Raw genomic sequence first — 16,494 nt, 5'->3', positions numbered from 1 at the left:
CATGTACAAATGACCTCGTCTAACCTGTACCCCCACACATTGACTCGGTACCGGTACCCCCCTGTATATAGGCTTGTTATTGTTATTTTATTGCGTTTCTTTTTATTACATTTTTTACTTTAGTTTATTTAGTAAATATTTTCTTAACTCTATTTCTTGAACTGTATTGTTGGTTAAGGGCTTGTAAGTAAGCATTTCACGGTAAGGTCTACACCTGTCGTATTCGGCGGATGTGACAAATAACATTTGATTTGACCCTTGCTTCCGGTCCTGAGCTACAGGCAGTTAGATTTGGGTATGTCATTTTAGGCGTGGGAACAACATCCCCTATACACTTCCTGATGAACTCAGTCACCGTGTTCGCGTATACGCCAATGTTATTCTCAGAGGCTACTCGGAACATATCCCAGTCCGCGAGAATTTAGAGAAAAGGGTGTCACCTGGGCTGTGGCGTCCATCAACAATGGACTGGCCTCCTCAGAGAGAAAGCATGTAGGGACTCTCAGGATTTAATTAAGGTATCGGAGACTGACAAGCAAGGTTTCGTCTGGCTGTGAATTTCGCACAAGGTCACCTTTCATCTCAGCTCAACCACAAACACTTGAGATGTGCTCGGGCTTTCGAATTTTTTGCCGTGTCTCGAGTGTGATAGTCTTGCGGGGGGGGGGGGGGGGGGGTATTGCGAGTGTTTTGAGTGTCTGCGTGTCCGTGACTCACCATAGCCGTGCGACCTCTTCATGTGCAGCTTCATGTTGCTCTTCTGTGTGAAGCTGATGCTGCAGACCTCACACTTGTAGGGCTTCTCCCCTGTGTGTTTGACCGTGTGTACCTGCAGGGCACTCTTTTGGTTGAAGGCCTTGTCACACTGGGAACACTTAAAGGGACGCTCACCTGCACAAAAAAAAAACAGAGAGACACCGTCTCAAGACTTTCAGGAGTGCAAAAGGTTACTCGGCAATGGCGGTGCAATTCGCCGGATGAATACAAAAAACACACATTCTCATTCGATCTTGTGAAGAAGGCAATAAAAAGGTGTCTCGCACTGAAATAAGTTTGAAATATGGAACAGAATTACTTCTAAAAAGTGAATGCACGCACAGCAATTGACGCGTTGCACTATATTACTGCAAGCGGTGGCAATTCACATCCAATTGAATAAAAATGTGATAAAAAATGAAAAGGTCTTGTCAGCTTACATTATCTGCTGAAAGATGTGAACCGCCGGCAAAGTGTAAATCCGATTGACCAAAATAACTTGTAGCCTACTGTGCCAATTCAGAATAATAGCATTGCCAGGTGCCGCCTCCCATTAGGCCTTCAGCATAATCTTGGAACATAATGACCTATCATAATTGGTACCATTACGGTCAAAAATACATTGACTTATTGAACTGAAATTGAGCAAAGACCTGTTATGTCTGTAACTAAGTCCATGGACATTATTTAAGTGCCTCTTCCTCAATCTAAACCATGAAAACTGCGCTGTGAGAAAACAGCCACACACAATTTGTTGAAGACAATGGCTCTGCCTCTCTTCTGATGTGGAGATGGAGATTAAAACTCTATTATCTCTAGTACGAAGGTTCCCCCCCGTTTGCTTAAACAAGCGCTAAGAGCAACAGTTGTGATCGCGATGCTTTTCGCTTGCTGATGTGACGCTAGCAAGCTAGGCTATGTCATTACATATTGTGTGTACAAGCTCCCTTACAGTCTCTCCTGCTGGGGATGATAAGAGGTAAGACAGGACCCCCCCCCCCCTACCGGATCAGCTGCCACAGTGGGCTCTTCAACACACAACATTACAGTAATCTCACACCGGCCTGCCGCTGACACAGCCATTGAGTGGGTGGCCACAAGAGTAGGCAGTAGGTAGCAACGAGTCAAAACGTTCAAGTCGCACTTCACCTTAATTACTTACCCCTCCAGAACCAAAAGGCCCCAATTCAAAAGAAGCAAATGCACATCCTACTCTGTCGTGTCGGAGTTGTGTTAAATTCCTCTTAGGAGACTCCATGATTTGCTCTGAAGAAGTTCATTTGGTCATTCTGCCATTGAGGCATATACATGAAAACGTTTTTCCTGAGGTCTTTGAAGTGTCCCAAATGCCTGATGGAAGGTCACTCTAGTCGAGGACTCGGATAGCATCTTCATTCATATGGTATATTTTTACTTTTGCTCCTTCAAGGCTGGGACGTACAATATTCCTAAACAGAATAGTAGTCAGGGATTTATTCGAGTGAACGTTGTGCGTGCGTGTGTGGGATTACCTGTGTGTGTGCGGTTGTGTCTCTCTAGTTGGCTGGGCTTGGCGAAGGCTTTGTCACAGGAGGAGCATTTGAAGAACTTGGGCCTTTGGGAGCCCAGTGAGGGTCCTCGCTGGTGGACACGCTCGTGCTCCTGTAGGAGAAAGAGGTCAAAGGTCAGGGGGGAAAAGAACAAAAAATCTTTCAGAAGAAAAGGTGAAACATAGCAAATATATATATATTTTTTAATCTGCAATTTGCACGAGAACTGGCCCGCCAACTGCGCCAGCGTACACTTAAAACCAGGAAAAAAAACATCTGGGAACATTGGAAACCCAAAACTCTAATGATGAACCATCCCAAAAATATCAAATAAATTCTAATGCAGAAACATCCAGAAACCCCAAAGTCTACTGACAAACCATCAATAAACTCCAATCTAATAACGAATTTAAGAGACTCCAAAGTCTAATGAAGAAGACTGAAGAAAACTCCCGTCTAGTCATGAACAAAGAAACAAGAAGGCCAGTCTCGTCATAGGGTAGTGTGATGAATGAAAAGGAGAGTATAGTAGGCCCCTGATTGCTTTTAAGACCAAGAAAAATCAGTAACTGAAAGTTGGTAAAAATAACTTTCTCTGCATGTCCCCAGAGTCATAGAAAAGTCTGAGCAAGCAAACCAACTACACAGACAAACGTGTGTGAGGGTTGTGTGTGCGCGTGTGTGAATGTGCGCGTGTGAACATGCGCCCAAACCTTCGGTCTGGCGGCTAAATGTTGTCCAGGGTGAAGTTTGGCCTGCGGGCCCCACTTTGAGCAGCCCTAGTATTGACCTTTAAATAAAAGCTACTCAACTCCTAAACATTATTGATAAAAGTACTGGTATTTCCCTCTTAACTATTGACGAAACTGTTTCCGTTTGTCTCTCTCCATCGCTAAATGACATCATAAAGTTAATGAACCCAGCAACAGTTTGTAAAGTGGAGAAATAAAACCAAACATGAATTAAACATTCTCTAATCTCAGACACCCAGAACTAAAAATCGGTTTGCGTAATTGCATCGGATGCTTGATAAGCTTAATGTACTAACAAAGTATCCACTCTCTAAATGGAAAATCAGCCAGTTTCAGGGAAGTCTATGGGCCAAATGTCCCCTCCAGGGTTACATGGGGCTGCCGATTAGTACGGAACAGGCTTTGATACGGCTCCAGCCGTGCTCCCCCTTTCCAAAGGAGCGTTTAATTCCGTAAATGAGATGAGCAAGGAATGAGGGGGGGGGGGGGCGTCACTGAGCCAGAGAAGATATATAAGTATCTTAACACACACGAACGCTCTCTGAATGACGCACAATCAAAACACACATCTAATGTGCTCTCTCTCTTGTTCATACACATGGACACAGACACACCATCAGGGGATCACACGTGTCATATCAGGTAAAGACGGTCATACGCTCGCACACGCACACAGTACACGCGCACACAGTACACACACACACAGTACACAGCCAAGGACAGAGGAGGACGTTGAGGAGTTACAGAACAGCATGGCTCTCAGGCTGGATGAGAGCAGCTTGTAGGGGGTTTGCTTCTGCTTGTAACCCTAGAAATTAGGTCAAGCTCCTGCCTCTCCTCAACGCTGAGAGCTATCTCAGCGTATCCTCATGAGTAGCATTGTCAGAGGAGAGAAAGTTTGCACTCGAGAAAATTACCATCAGCCTAAAAACTATCTGAAATTGGACTTCAGCTGTTAACTTTTATCTCTCGCTCCTCCCGGGGCTATTATTACCCTGTCAGGAGGCAGTAGGCGTTTGGGACACAGAGAGAGGGAAGAGTGACAGTTGATTTATCGTTGTTACGAGACCCCGTCGGAAACTGAAGCAGCAGAAGAAAGGTTTGAGTCATTGTGCTCTTGTCTTCTAAGGCGATTGTGTTTAAACTCCCCTGAGCGCGGAGAAACCCGCGGCCGTTTGACACCTGTAACCCACTCCTAACCCCGTCCCACCGCCCAGAATACACCCAGAATACACTCAAGAGTACTCAGAGCTGGTCCCACAGGAAACGATTATCCAGAGTTGAACTCTGCTCTGAGGGCAAGACAGGGCAACTACTATCAGGGAAGGGAAGGAATACATACAACATATAAACATGCTGTAGTGTGTGTGTGTGTGTCTGCCCAGACCTACTGTGTGTTCTATGCTATAGTCCAGTCTCCAGTGTGTGTGTGTGTGTGTGGGCGACTGTGTGTCTGTCCGTGCTTACCTTTAAGTGAGTAGCTCTTTTGAAGGCCTTGCCACACACTCTGCAGACGTGGCAGCGCTCCTTGCCGTGGGCCTGCCTGCAGTGGCGTCGCAGCGTGTTGGCGCTCTGACACACCTGATCGCAGTAGAAACACTGGTTCTGCTTCTGGTTCTCCCCCTGGTCCTCCTTCTCCACCGCCTGGCCCTCCTCTGACAGCTGGTTTCAACACAACACACACGTTACACGCACGTTACCCTACCCACCGCCCGGTCCTTCTTAGATATCTGTTAACAACACACGTACACACACAGTGACTGACTGACCCTGTAAATATTGTTGGGCTGTCCCTCGGTGGCCTGGGGGTGGTGACTGACCAGTATGACCTGCTGGGTGGAGCCGGCCTGTTGTCCTGAGAGATCCTGGTCACTGAGCATAGTTTGGTACTGCTGACTCTATGGAGAGAAGATACTCACTGTTACTGTGTGTGTGTGTGTGTGTGTGTGTGTGTGTGTGTGTGTGTGTGTGTGTGTGTGTGTGTGTGTGTGTGTGTGTGTGTGTGTGCGTGTGCGTGTGTGTGTGTGTGTACACGTTTCACTATACTTGTGAGTACCAGAAGCCCTCACAAGAATAGTAAACCAACTAAAATTCAGAGAAGTGGTCCTCAATTGTAAAAAGTATATTTTAGGGTTAGAATTAAGGTTAGTGGTTAGGTTTAGATTTAGGGTTAGAATCAAGGTTAGTGGTTAGGTTTAGATGTAGGGTTAGAATCAAGGTTAGTGGTTAGGTTTAGATTTAGGGTTAGAATCAAGGTTAGTGGTTAGGTTTAGATTTAGGGTTAGAATTAAGGTTAGTGGTTAGGTTTAGATTTAGGGTTAGAATTAAGGTTAGGTTTAGATTTGGGGTTAGAATTAAGGTTAGTGGTTAGGTTTAGGGAAATATGATTTTGAATGGGGAATCAATTGTTGGTCCCCAAGAAGTATAGTAAGATATATCTGTGTGTGGGTGAGTGTATGCACGCCCATGTGTGTATTTTTCAGAGTGGTTACCTGTGTATGTGCTGTTGTGTACGCGCATGATTGTGTGTGTGTGTTTCAGAGTGGTTACCTGTGCGTTGAAGTTGAGCGTGAATTGAGGTTGAGCGTCCAGCATACCCTGTGTGTCCTCCAGTGTGAGAGTCACGCTGCCGTCGCTGGCCATGCTCGACGACGACATCACCAGGCTCTGGGAGCCAGCCGTCTGCAATAGGGAGGTGCAAGGCGGCAGGCTGGTGACTGACAGGAGAGACAGGAAGTAGGTGAGAATTTAGCTTGACAGAAATACTTGCGAGATTTTAATAAGCCATTTTGGTGTCATGCCATTGAAAATGAACTGGCAATGCATTTTCAAATGGGTAGAATGATGCACTGTGGCATAGGATAATCGGACGGAGAGCAAGCCAGTGGAAATTGACGGAGTGGATTGGGCGGATGCCTGAAAACGCCACATGAACAGCAAATGCGTGAAAAAAAAGCTAATTTTATAAGAGGTCACCAGATAATTAACTTGTTCTCTGCAGGCATCATTTAAAATTGTGATGTGACAGTGTGAAGGGAAATTAGGCCTAGCAGCTTGCCAACACTCACAAGGAATCTTGCCAACTATGTTCCACAATGTAGAAATGTGAATGACCAAGAACCCCTAGGCATAAATCGAGCAAGTTGAGGTGAATAATCTGATTGGAGTAACTCTGGATTGTAAACGGTCATGGTCAAAACTTGTTGATACAACAATAGCTAAGATGGGGAGAAGTCTGTCCAGAATCTCAACACTATCAACAAAGCAGGTCCTACAGGCCCTAGTTTTGTCGCACCTTGACTACTGTTCAGTCGTGTGGTCAGGTGCCGCAAAGACGGACCTTGGAAAATTACAATTATTATTATTATTTTTTTATCCTTTATTTAACTATGCAAGTCAGTTAAGAACAAATTCTTAGTTACAATGACGGCCTAGGAACAGTGGGTTAACTGCCTTGTTCAGGGGCAGAACGACAGATTGTCATCAGCTCGGGGATTCGATCTAAAAACCTTTTGGTTACTGGCCCAACACTCTAACCACTAGGCTACCTGCCGCTCCAATTGGCTCAGAACAGGTCAGCACGGCGGGCCCTTAAAAGTACACGGAGAGCTAACATTAATGATATGCATGTAAATCTCTCACGGCTCAAAGTAGAGAAGAGATTGACTTCTACTTATTTTCATAAGAAATGTTGACATGCTGAATGCACTGAGCTGTCTGTCTAAACTAATAGCACACAGCTCAGACACCCATACATACCCCACAAGACATGCTACCAGAGGTCTCTTCACAATCCTCAAGTCCAGAACAGAATATGTGAGGCACACAGTCCTACATAGAGCCATGGCTACATGGAACTCTATTCCACATCAAGTAACTGATGAAAGCAGTAGAATCAGATTTTAAAAAAACAGATAAAAATACACCTTATGGAACAGCGGGGACTGTGAATAGACACACACACACAGACTCTACACACACGTACATTGTAATATTGTTGTATTGTACGTTTTGATTTGTAGATATGTAGGGGATTAATGTTGTTATATGATGTACTGTTTTATCTTTTGTTTTATGTGTGATGCAAGTGCCTTAATGTGTTTGGACCCCTGGAAGAATAGCCTCTGCCTTGGCATACAAATACACAATTCTCCATTCATCCAACCCAAAGCTTTACTATCGTCTCATTCTTTCGTAATGTCTCTCGATTAGATGACTCACTGTTGTTAAATAAGAATAGATTTGTAAAATGACCAACTCAATCATGACCAACTCAATCATGCGCGTACACATAACTCCTCTCAATGCCTATTCATTGTTTGCCACAGAATATTGTCCACTTGAGTTGAGAGGAGAGTGATGACGATGGCTCAGAGAAGTTGATTTAACTCCACAAGTGATGGAGCGTGGAGAGGTACTGCAATCAGCCTGCTAATTGACCCAGCTCTCCATCGCTCCCGCTGAACGAATCACTCGACACACTTTACATCACAGGCCCTTCACTGTGTGCTCCCAGTGGGCTGCACAATGGGTGAGTAGACGCAGACATACATACACACACAGCAGTGCTGCTGCCAATCCTTACCAGTCAGGCCCGCGTTGCTCTGAGGTAGCAGGTGGTCATTGCCCATGGTGAGGGTGGCACCTGTGGTTTGGTGGGATGCCAGCCTGATCCCGCCAATCATCTCTCCGCCACCAGGGGTGCCGTGCTGCTGGAGGAGGTCTTGACCTTCAGAGAGAGAGAGAAAATACATTTGATCTCCAGCCCACAGTGACGTGATTCAATGATCTTCCTCCCGCCCCTTCTTGCTGTTTTCTATGTCTGCAGTCGTCATCATCTCCGTTTAGTGTTTGGTCAACAGTTTGGTCAACAGAACGACGGCACAAGAAGCACAAACCAGCATTCTGGCTATCAAACTTCGCATCTGCACTGTTCGTCAAGTAAATGTGTTTTTGTAATATTTTCCGTGGAAATTGTTAAACGTCGTCCTTGTGCATAGAGTTGATTGTTTAACTTTGAAATCATTGTTTTTTTGTTTGGCATAAAAACTTTTTTTTTAGTCTCAGCATCACTCGGCTACCGTGAAATTGCCCCTCTGTGATGATGCACTTTAAATGAAATTTTACGACTGAAATTGAATTCCGGGCAGAGTGGAGGGGAACTGATTCTAAGCTGGATATAGGTATCCTGGATTAAGTTTTGGGTATTGACGGCTCCATGTAAGAGGATGTTTGAGTGTGTACATCAGAGTGAATCAAACTTGTGCCTGTGAGTGTGTGTGTGTGTGTGTGTGTCCAGTATGTCAATCGACATTTTTGTGGAATGTGAGCGCAGCAACGACATATTTATAAGAATAGGCGAGGAGAATTCTTTGTGAACTATTCATACATATTTTGAGTCTCTCACGATTAAGTATCCTTGAAGCGCTGTCGACACATCTGGACAGTATACCAATTATAGTCTCATGAAAATATGTGTTACTCTCAAAGGCAACTGTAGAAAACACAGTTCTTGATTTTCGGACCTTTTTATGAACTTGGTTTGTTGAATTAAGGTGAAGAGAAAAATAGATGACTGTGCCAGCTTGTTTAGCTGCCACATGTGTGTGTGGGCATGAGCGAGTGAGTGCCTGTGCTTGAGTGTTTGTCTGTAGCTGTGTGTGTGTTTTCCCAAAGTGTGCACTTGTGTCAGATTTTAAGCTAGAATATGTCACTTTCTGGGCGACCCGATGTTAGGATTTATGTTTATGCACTATAGCCTGTTAGCATATTGTTTGAAGATGAATATTGTTTTGTTACACACACACAAACAATACAGATGGGTAGGTGTGTAAGGACTGACCAACACAGGCCATAAAAGCTGTGGTCAGTCTGGAGAGGGGAGGGGTGCATCACTCTAGGTCAATCAGGGTGGTTGGGAGACTGTTCAGTACCATATTAGGAATTGTGTGAGTGAAGAATCAAGGGGAGACACAAGACGGAGCTAATCTACCCAGCAACCAGATGTGGACAAAGGAACGTGCCAAGGGGCTTGGACAAGTCCGAGGGCCAGCAAAGGCGGGGCAAAGTCTAAACCGCGCCCAGCCTCTACTGTGATAGGCCAACAGACGCGTTGGAACTACGTCATCACGGTATAAGAACAGCTGTTTACGTACTTCCTGCCAGTTCCCTGTTTACCCTGCGCGGTGATACAGCGAACCCGTATATACGAAAATTGCATTTGCCATTCATTGTTTGCGGTAATTAAACATAATTAAAGAAAGTTAGCAGACCTTGCTTTTTATTTATCCTGACACCGGATGTGTTACACGCAGCGTTCACACCGACCAAATTCACATAAAAATGTGTGTTGTAGATCGCGGTAGGTGGTGTGTTCTATGTGTGCCTTTTCTATGCTTCCCTTTCTTAAGGTTCGCTTTTGAGTCTTTTACTTTTAGTTTTGCACACAAGCTTCAAAACAGCTGAAAATATTTTTCACAGCGGTTTAGATGATACTATGACTTGCTACAATATACTTGCTTGTTTCGTCACAGAAACTGAAACTATTCGAATGTTAAAGCCACCAGGAAATGGCAGAGAAATGTCTGTATAGCGCATATTTTAAAGCATTTGGATTGATGAAAGCATTCGTAGGAGAGTTTCCTTCATTGATAAATCCATGACGGGGAGCGTGCAAGTGTACACTTTGGGAGAAGTATGGAGAACAGGGACAGATCATTTGTGTGCGTCTTACCTGATATGGTGAGTGTGATCTCCTGGGGGTGGTTGCCTGCAGCAGTGTTGCCCCCAGCAGCAGCGATGGCCTGGGCCTGGGCCTGAGCTAGAGCCTGGGTGAGGCTGGAGTTGTTGATGGTCAGGGTGATCTCCTGAGCACCATGAGCCCCACTGGACACCAGGCCTGGAGCACTCATCACATGACTCAGGTCCTGATGAGAGCCTAAAAGGGGGGAAGAGAGAAAACAGGGAGCTACAGAAGTCATCATTAACTAATTGACTGCTCACTTCTATCCTTCCTCCATTCCTTCCTCTCTTTTTTTCTCTTCTATCCTCTCCCCTTTTCATCCCTCCTCTCCTTATCCCTCTTTTACTCCCTCCCTCCCTCGCTCTATCTATTCTCTCCTCTCCCCCTATCCCTGCCACCCCCCCATCCCTCCCATGGCTTAAGCTGACACCCTATGCCGTCAAAGTGGGTCCAGCTGGTGTGAAAGCATGGCTGTGGAACAAACTCATTGTGACAGTCTCTCGGTGGGGCCACACATCACAGACACTCACATAAACAACAGAGAGCTGCGGGGCCCAAAAGAGAGGAAAGGATATGAGTAGAAGAGAAGAGACACGGTCATCTGCATGAATTAGTTTTAAAAAATACTACTGTGAAACATCTACCCATTTTGAGTTTGGCTGCAAGGAAGCGGTGTGTTCAAGGAAAATCCAGAATTTCATGAATTATTTATGTTAATGTTAATTATTCACATTACTCAAGAATTCTGTTTTTGAGTTGATGCATATAAACATCAAATCCCGTTTACAATAACCCGAAAAAGCTTGTATCCCGGTTATGAGAAACCCGGATAAGCCAGGGATATGCTGATCGAAAACGGGATAACGTGCCATGTAAAAATCTTATCCCCGTTTACTGTTGTTTTTGCGGTCTGTGCAGGCTGATTTTTGCTTATCATGGGTGTTGTGTGATGATGTTTTCATCTGATTGTCAAACAAAATCACCTCAAAAAGTGGGCTACCTGCGCAGCTCGATCCACCATAATAATTTTGCTTACTATAACTAATTTACTATAATAAAAAATAAGACATTTGGTAGGCCATATTATAATTTCGAACATTTGGTAGTCCATTTGTCAACTAAAGTTTGATACACGCAGCTTCACTTCTGTCATAACTTGCTGCCCTAGAAGACTAAATAAAGTAGGGCTCACCAGAATGTCTTACATCGATAGAATGAATGCATTAGTAATCAAGTAAACACCAGTAAAGTTGTCTGGTTCGTTTAGGGACCGGGGAGAAAATGCAATAACTCCAAAAACAGTCCTGTTTAAAATGTCCAAATGTCATCAGTTTGACCGGTTTTGAGGAAATTAAAAGCTGAGAAAATTACGAAACACGTTCCTGGAAAGACTGTTCGTCTTGATTGCATATTTTATGTGGTTGAAATACTGTCTGCTTGCATGACAGTGTCAAAGACAACAAATTACACGCGCAGTCACATTTTCTCAAGAGACGCCTGTTCCCGAGACAAAATGGACATTTGTATAATTTCACTGCCAGAAATGCATCATTCTGCAGAAGTTAAAATTATATTACATGTGAAAGGTTATAGGCCAAAGTCAGTGTTCAGATTTCAGTTACTATTCCATTTAACCCATATGACCTTTAAATGAGGAATATTCTGTTAATTCATGGATACAGGGATACTCATGAGCGGGATATCAAATGTCTATGTAAACAGCTGATCCCGGATAAGACCTTAAGCGGGATATGAACTACTATCAGGAATACTGTGCGCATGTAAACGTGGTCAACGCTAGTATAGGAACGCATATGAGAGGTATGGGGAGAAGACGGGAGCACCAGGCACCCGTTTTGTCAAAGAAAATGTATACATCCGTTGAAGGAACGGGTAAGTTGAGGAGAAAAAACATTTTTAATCGAAAAGGCATCACAGTTTTTGCTTTGTACATAAAATGCTCCATCTTCAAAACGTGACTGCTGACACGCACAATGTCTTGGGATCGTAGTAACAGTTGACTAATAAACATAATACAAGTGAACTTTCCGAGTGAACTAACCCTTCAATTCTCCTGAGTGATCATGTTAGTATAGGAACAAAAATGCAAAGTTCCGGGGAGAAGACGGGACCACCATGCACCTGTGTTGTCGTGCTCGCCAAGGCTGCCCATGGTGATGTGGCCGGGGCCGATAGCGGAGGGCTGCAGGGATAGGCTGGTGAGCGGGTGCAGGACCACATTGGAGCCGGGCGCCAAGGGGTCTCCCGTGGCCATGAGGTGGGCACCAGGGTGGCTGGTCAGGCCTCCGTCTCCTGTCAGGGCGTGGGAGAGGAGACCTCCCTGCTGGAGGATGGCTGGGTCAATCTGGAGGGGATGGGAGAATCCCAATGAGTCAACACAGGAGAGGGGTGGGGGGAGGGGTAGAGAGAGAGGGAGGAAGAGAGAGGTGAAAAGAGAGAGGGAGAGTGATAGGGGAGCAGAGGAGAGAGTAGGACAGATGATGAAAACGAGGGAACCAAGGGAGGAGAGGTGGAGCAAAGGAGAGAGCAAAGGAGAGAGGGCGAGAAGTAGGTGACACTGGCAGTGACACGCACGGACACACCCCCCCCTCATTACCTGCAGTGTGATGTTGTTGATGTTGCTGGTGTCGATGCCAGAGATCTGGACGTTGGGACACACTAGGTTGGCAGAGGTAAGCTGGAGGTGGATGCCCTCCAGAGTAGCCAGACCCTCCGACAGAGACACTGTCAGGTCACCACCCGCTACAATACAATCACAAACCACACGATTAGATCAGAAGACATATATTGTCACAAGCTTGGATAATTAGATTTTTGTTTGAAGTTTCACAACATCAGTAAGGCACAAAAACGGGCTGTTATAAAAAGCAGACTTCCATTCTGTGATATTTACAGCCATTTTCTATCACTTAAATGAATCACAAACACCCATCTATTCTGGAATAACGTCACTTGTAAACGCATTATGTGCCCAGTTCAAGTGTCTAGACTCTAAACCCACCATAAAACTAAATATAAGGTGTGGGACTTTGAAAAATAACTTCAATAATTTAATTTAATGCAGACTCACGTCATAAAAAAACAAATTGTAATAATTCAGATTTTTCTGTGTTTGCTCGATGTGCCTTTGTCTGCTCGGACAGATAAGAGGAGAGTGGCTCGGAGTGCCATCCAATGGGGGAACTTCAAGGGAACTAGAGGGCTACAAGCGGAGCTGTGTGCCAGCAATGAGCATGGTGCGTGGAAGCCATTTCGAAGTGCTACTACGTAGATTCTCGAACAGCACTGAGGGAAATTCATTTCACGGCTGCGTTTTTTTGGATGGCTTCCCCCTCACCGCCAGTTTGAACAAACGACAGATGAGAGGTGAAGTGAGCCAGAGTTCAGTCAAAACATTTAAACTCTTTAAGTGTTGATGCTTTTCCGACTCCACAAATGTTGTTTCAGACTCCTCATTCCATCCCAGGCTGTAGAACTAATTAACAGATACATCATACTGTAGTTGTAGCCTAGAACGTCATAATGAACTGGATTGAACAAATACTTATTTGCCGTAAGTCTACATAAGATGGAAACGTGTCTTTGACACGAGGCTCACACGAGGCAAACTACAGGAAAAGTACTTTTCAGTATTTGCAGAACATCGGTCTTGCTTTTGAACCAGGCCGTGAAAGACGTCGCCTGGCTACCCAGACTCCTTTGCTCCAGCCAAATGCCCATGGACGTTAGTTACTTCTCCACAATGAGTCTGGATTGGAGTGCCTCCTCGACCCCTCACCGAATTCAAACACATTTGGTGCCGACTTATTGGTCCAGAAACCGACGGGTTGGGCCAGAGACAGAACACAAGTGGGTAAAACGGCAGTTTGGAAATGTGCACTCGGATTGGTTAGAGACGATCCAATCGCTGACGACTTTGTTTCGTACAACACCCCTCGTGCCCCTCTTCACCACAAACAACTTCAGTCTCAAGACTAAAATATGTAGTGAACGACAGAGCAGTGGAGGAATTGAGCGAGAGTCACCAGGCTATGAAAGACAAGCATGTCCTTCTTTACTACCAAGTATTCTGATAAAAAAAAGTTTGAATACTTTTGATATTTTACTGGACTAAACTATTTGACCTCACTCTCAATTCACTGAAATCCCCGAATATGACAACAGTGACAATTCTGCCTGGAAATGAGACAGAGCAAAACAGTTGAAATGACACTGTTACAACCAAAAAGTGGTTGAAATGGCGACAGTATGATGTAATGTCCCACGAGGGATGTAATATCCAGCTCTCTTTCCTCGTCATATCCAGCTCTCGTCCTCCCTCTCCCAGTGTATCTATGCATCTATAGCCAAACACACCTAGTGCAGAATAGGCAGGTTGTGGTGTGCAGTGATGAAGCACCCCTTAGAAAGCATCTCCTCTTGCCTAGTGATGACACTAGCCCAGTAGCTGTAAACACCATTCATCAGCTCTTCCTGGCTGGCTACTGAGAACAGACTGTACTTAGACTCTTAGGCTTCAAACCTCTCCTCTCTGTCTCAAACTATGGGTTGAAATGTAGACTAGGCTAGGGTTGACTGTTCAGGTGAAATATGGTTGCTGTGCTGAGCAGCACTTGGGCGCATGCTTCATGTCAATAGTGGAAGGGGTGAGCTAGGCTTGCATAGGGTAAGAAGTATTGGCAATAAGAATGAAATAATGATGTGTTTGTGGCAATGGACGGTTGTGGGGAACGTGAGTGTGTGCCAGGGTTGGGGTGAATTCCACCTAAACTCAAGTCAGGAATTGAATTGTATTTATACATTTTATGGAGAGGGACCCATGTGCAACTCAATATATTAATTGAATTGGAATTGAGCCCCAACCCTGATGTGAGTGAGTCCTTACCTGACATGGAGGTAGGCAGAATAGCCTGGCCCACCAGGCCCTGCTGCAGCAGGTTCTGGTCAAACTGGCTTGTGAGGACCTGGTTGGCTGGGAGGTAGATGTTATGGTCTGTGGTAGTAGCCTGGAGCAGGCCCACAGGGTGCAGGGTCTCTGGGTTACCCGGGTGCTGCTGCTGGTCCTGGTTACTTCTGGATGACGCCGCTCGCTTGGCCTTCCGACCCTCTGAGCTGGGCCGGTAGTGACACTGGATGTGGGTCTTGCGGTGGCCTGAGGTGCGGAAGCGGAGCTCGCAGAAGGGGCATTTGAAGGGCTTGGAGCCCGTGTGGAGACGCATGTGGACTTTCAGACTCCCTTTGGTGGAGAAGGACGTGTTGCACATGTGACAGCTGAACAGCTTCTGACCTGCAGGGGAGAGAACCGAATGATAGCATCGTTAACGGTACGTTTCTTCTTGTTTTCCCCTATAGTATGTAGCCCTACAGTGTACCACTGATTCTCATTATTTGACATAGTGGTAGGTTTTGCAATAAATGTGGCTGAGGTCTGGGATCGGGTGATGGCCGCCAAGGTTTTATTGTGACTCTAGATTGACGTGAATCAATACAAAGAAAAAATATTCTCCAAAAACTTGTGTTTGAATTGGATTGTTCCATTGACGACTGTATCGCACCTCCGTTCTGACTGGCTGACAGAACGCCCTTTCCTCGATTTCGCCCCTATCGAGTACCAATAAAACGAGTCACTTGTCTGATTACTGCCGTTCCAAAAGTTAATTCAGACGTCGCTAAAGAGGACACTAACCCAAAGCTCATCAACAATAACTTGGGAGTATGAGGCCTACTTAGCTAATGTCTGGGCCTTCTCATTAAAATCAGGGAGAATGAGTGTGTCTGCTCCAGGGTCAGCGTGTCAAACCACAGTAATTACCATAAGAGAACAAGGTGAGAGGAGATATCATCTAATATCCCTCGACTGACAAAACTTTTCTGCTACCATCTCGCGCCGGGCGATCAAACTCCGTCCCATAAATCCCCGGGGGCACAATTACTCCCCAAGGCGCCGTTAGATGATAAGACATGCAAATGAGGCGGATTTAAATATCGTTCATAATAAATTAGGCCTACGCATCCGAGAAGCGTATAAACTCTCTTGCTTTTGAGTACAGACCCTCTTTCACTGCATTTACTGATTGATTTACGTAATGTAACTCTTTAATCGTGGCATCAAAGTGCACTCTACACCCACAGAGTTGGACCATATTGAGAACATATTGTGGCTAATGTAGTAACAACCCTAACATCGTTAAATCTAATTAACAGGGACCGATCAGCGGCATTTTAATCACGCATTTATCTACTGATCAGATGGAGTGGAAGTACACACTGTGCACTACACGCGGACCTGTGTGGGTCTTTATGTGGCAGTCCAGGGTGGACTTCACGGTGAAGTTCTTCCCACACTCGTCACACTTGTAAGGGCGCTCTCCTGTGTGGATCCGGATATGTCTAGAGAGAGGAGGGAGAGAAAGAGCGAGCGAGTTACTCATGAACTTTCCTGTTAGAACGGAGAGAGTGTCAAGGGAACGCTTTAGGTTAAGTTCTCAGAGTTGAAGAATTTATTAAAAGAAGTTCAATTAAAAGAAGGCTCACATTCTTTTCATAAAAAAACAAATACAGTGCAACACACAATGCATTTATCACCTGTGGCCATTCTGATGTTTCCCTATTTTCATTTTGCATGCTTTGCGCTTACCAAGGCTCCCATGAAATGAAATAACACGTGGACGTCTTCGCTTTCTGAACTTGAATC

General features: G+C 45.1%; 1 protein-coding gene across 3 annotated transcripts in view; it reads right to left on the bottom strand.

Moving 5' to 3' along the window:
• Positions 1-16,494, bottom strand: part of LOC139564275 (zinc finger protein 236-like) — an 84,562-nt gene that overhangs the window by 7,443 nt on the left and 60,625 nt on the right. For all 3 annotated transcript variants that reach the window (XM_071383657.1, XM_071383658.1, XM_071383659.1), the window contains 11 exons: positions 16,087-16,190; positions 14,686-15,087; positions 12,397-12,542; positions 11,922-12,144; positions 9,771-9,974; positions 7,623-7,766; positions 5,588-5,754; positions 4,807-4,935; positions 4,505-4,699; positions 2,268-2,397; positions 718-891 (listed from right to left, as the gene is read on the bottom strand). In XM_071383657.1, the coding sequence (XP_071239758.1) occupies positions 718-891; positions 2,268-2,397; positions 4,505-4,699; positions 4,807-4,935; positions 5,588-5,754; positions 7,623-7,766; positions 9,771-9,974; positions 11,922-12,144; positions 12,397-12,542; positions 14,686-15,087; positions 16,087-16,190 (2,018 nt within the window). The remainder of the gene's footprint in view (positions 1-717; positions 892-2,267; positions 2,398-4,504; positions 4,700-4,806; positions 4,936-5,587; positions 5,755-7,622; positions 7,767-9,770; positions 9,975-11,921; positions 12,145-12,396; positions 12,543-14,685; positions 15,088-16,086; positions 16,191-16,494) is intronic.

Source organism: Salvelinus alpinus, chromosome 35 (genome assembly GCF_045679555.1).
Source record: "Salvelinus alpinus chromosome 35, SLU_Salpinus.1, whole genome shotgun sequence".
Lineage (NCBI taxonomy): Eukaryota > Metazoa > Chordata > Actinopteri > Salmoniformes > Salmonidae > Salvelinus > Salvelinus alpinus.
Note: the sequence above shows the minus strand (reverse complement) of the source record. Positions and strands in the feature narration are given on the sequence as shown.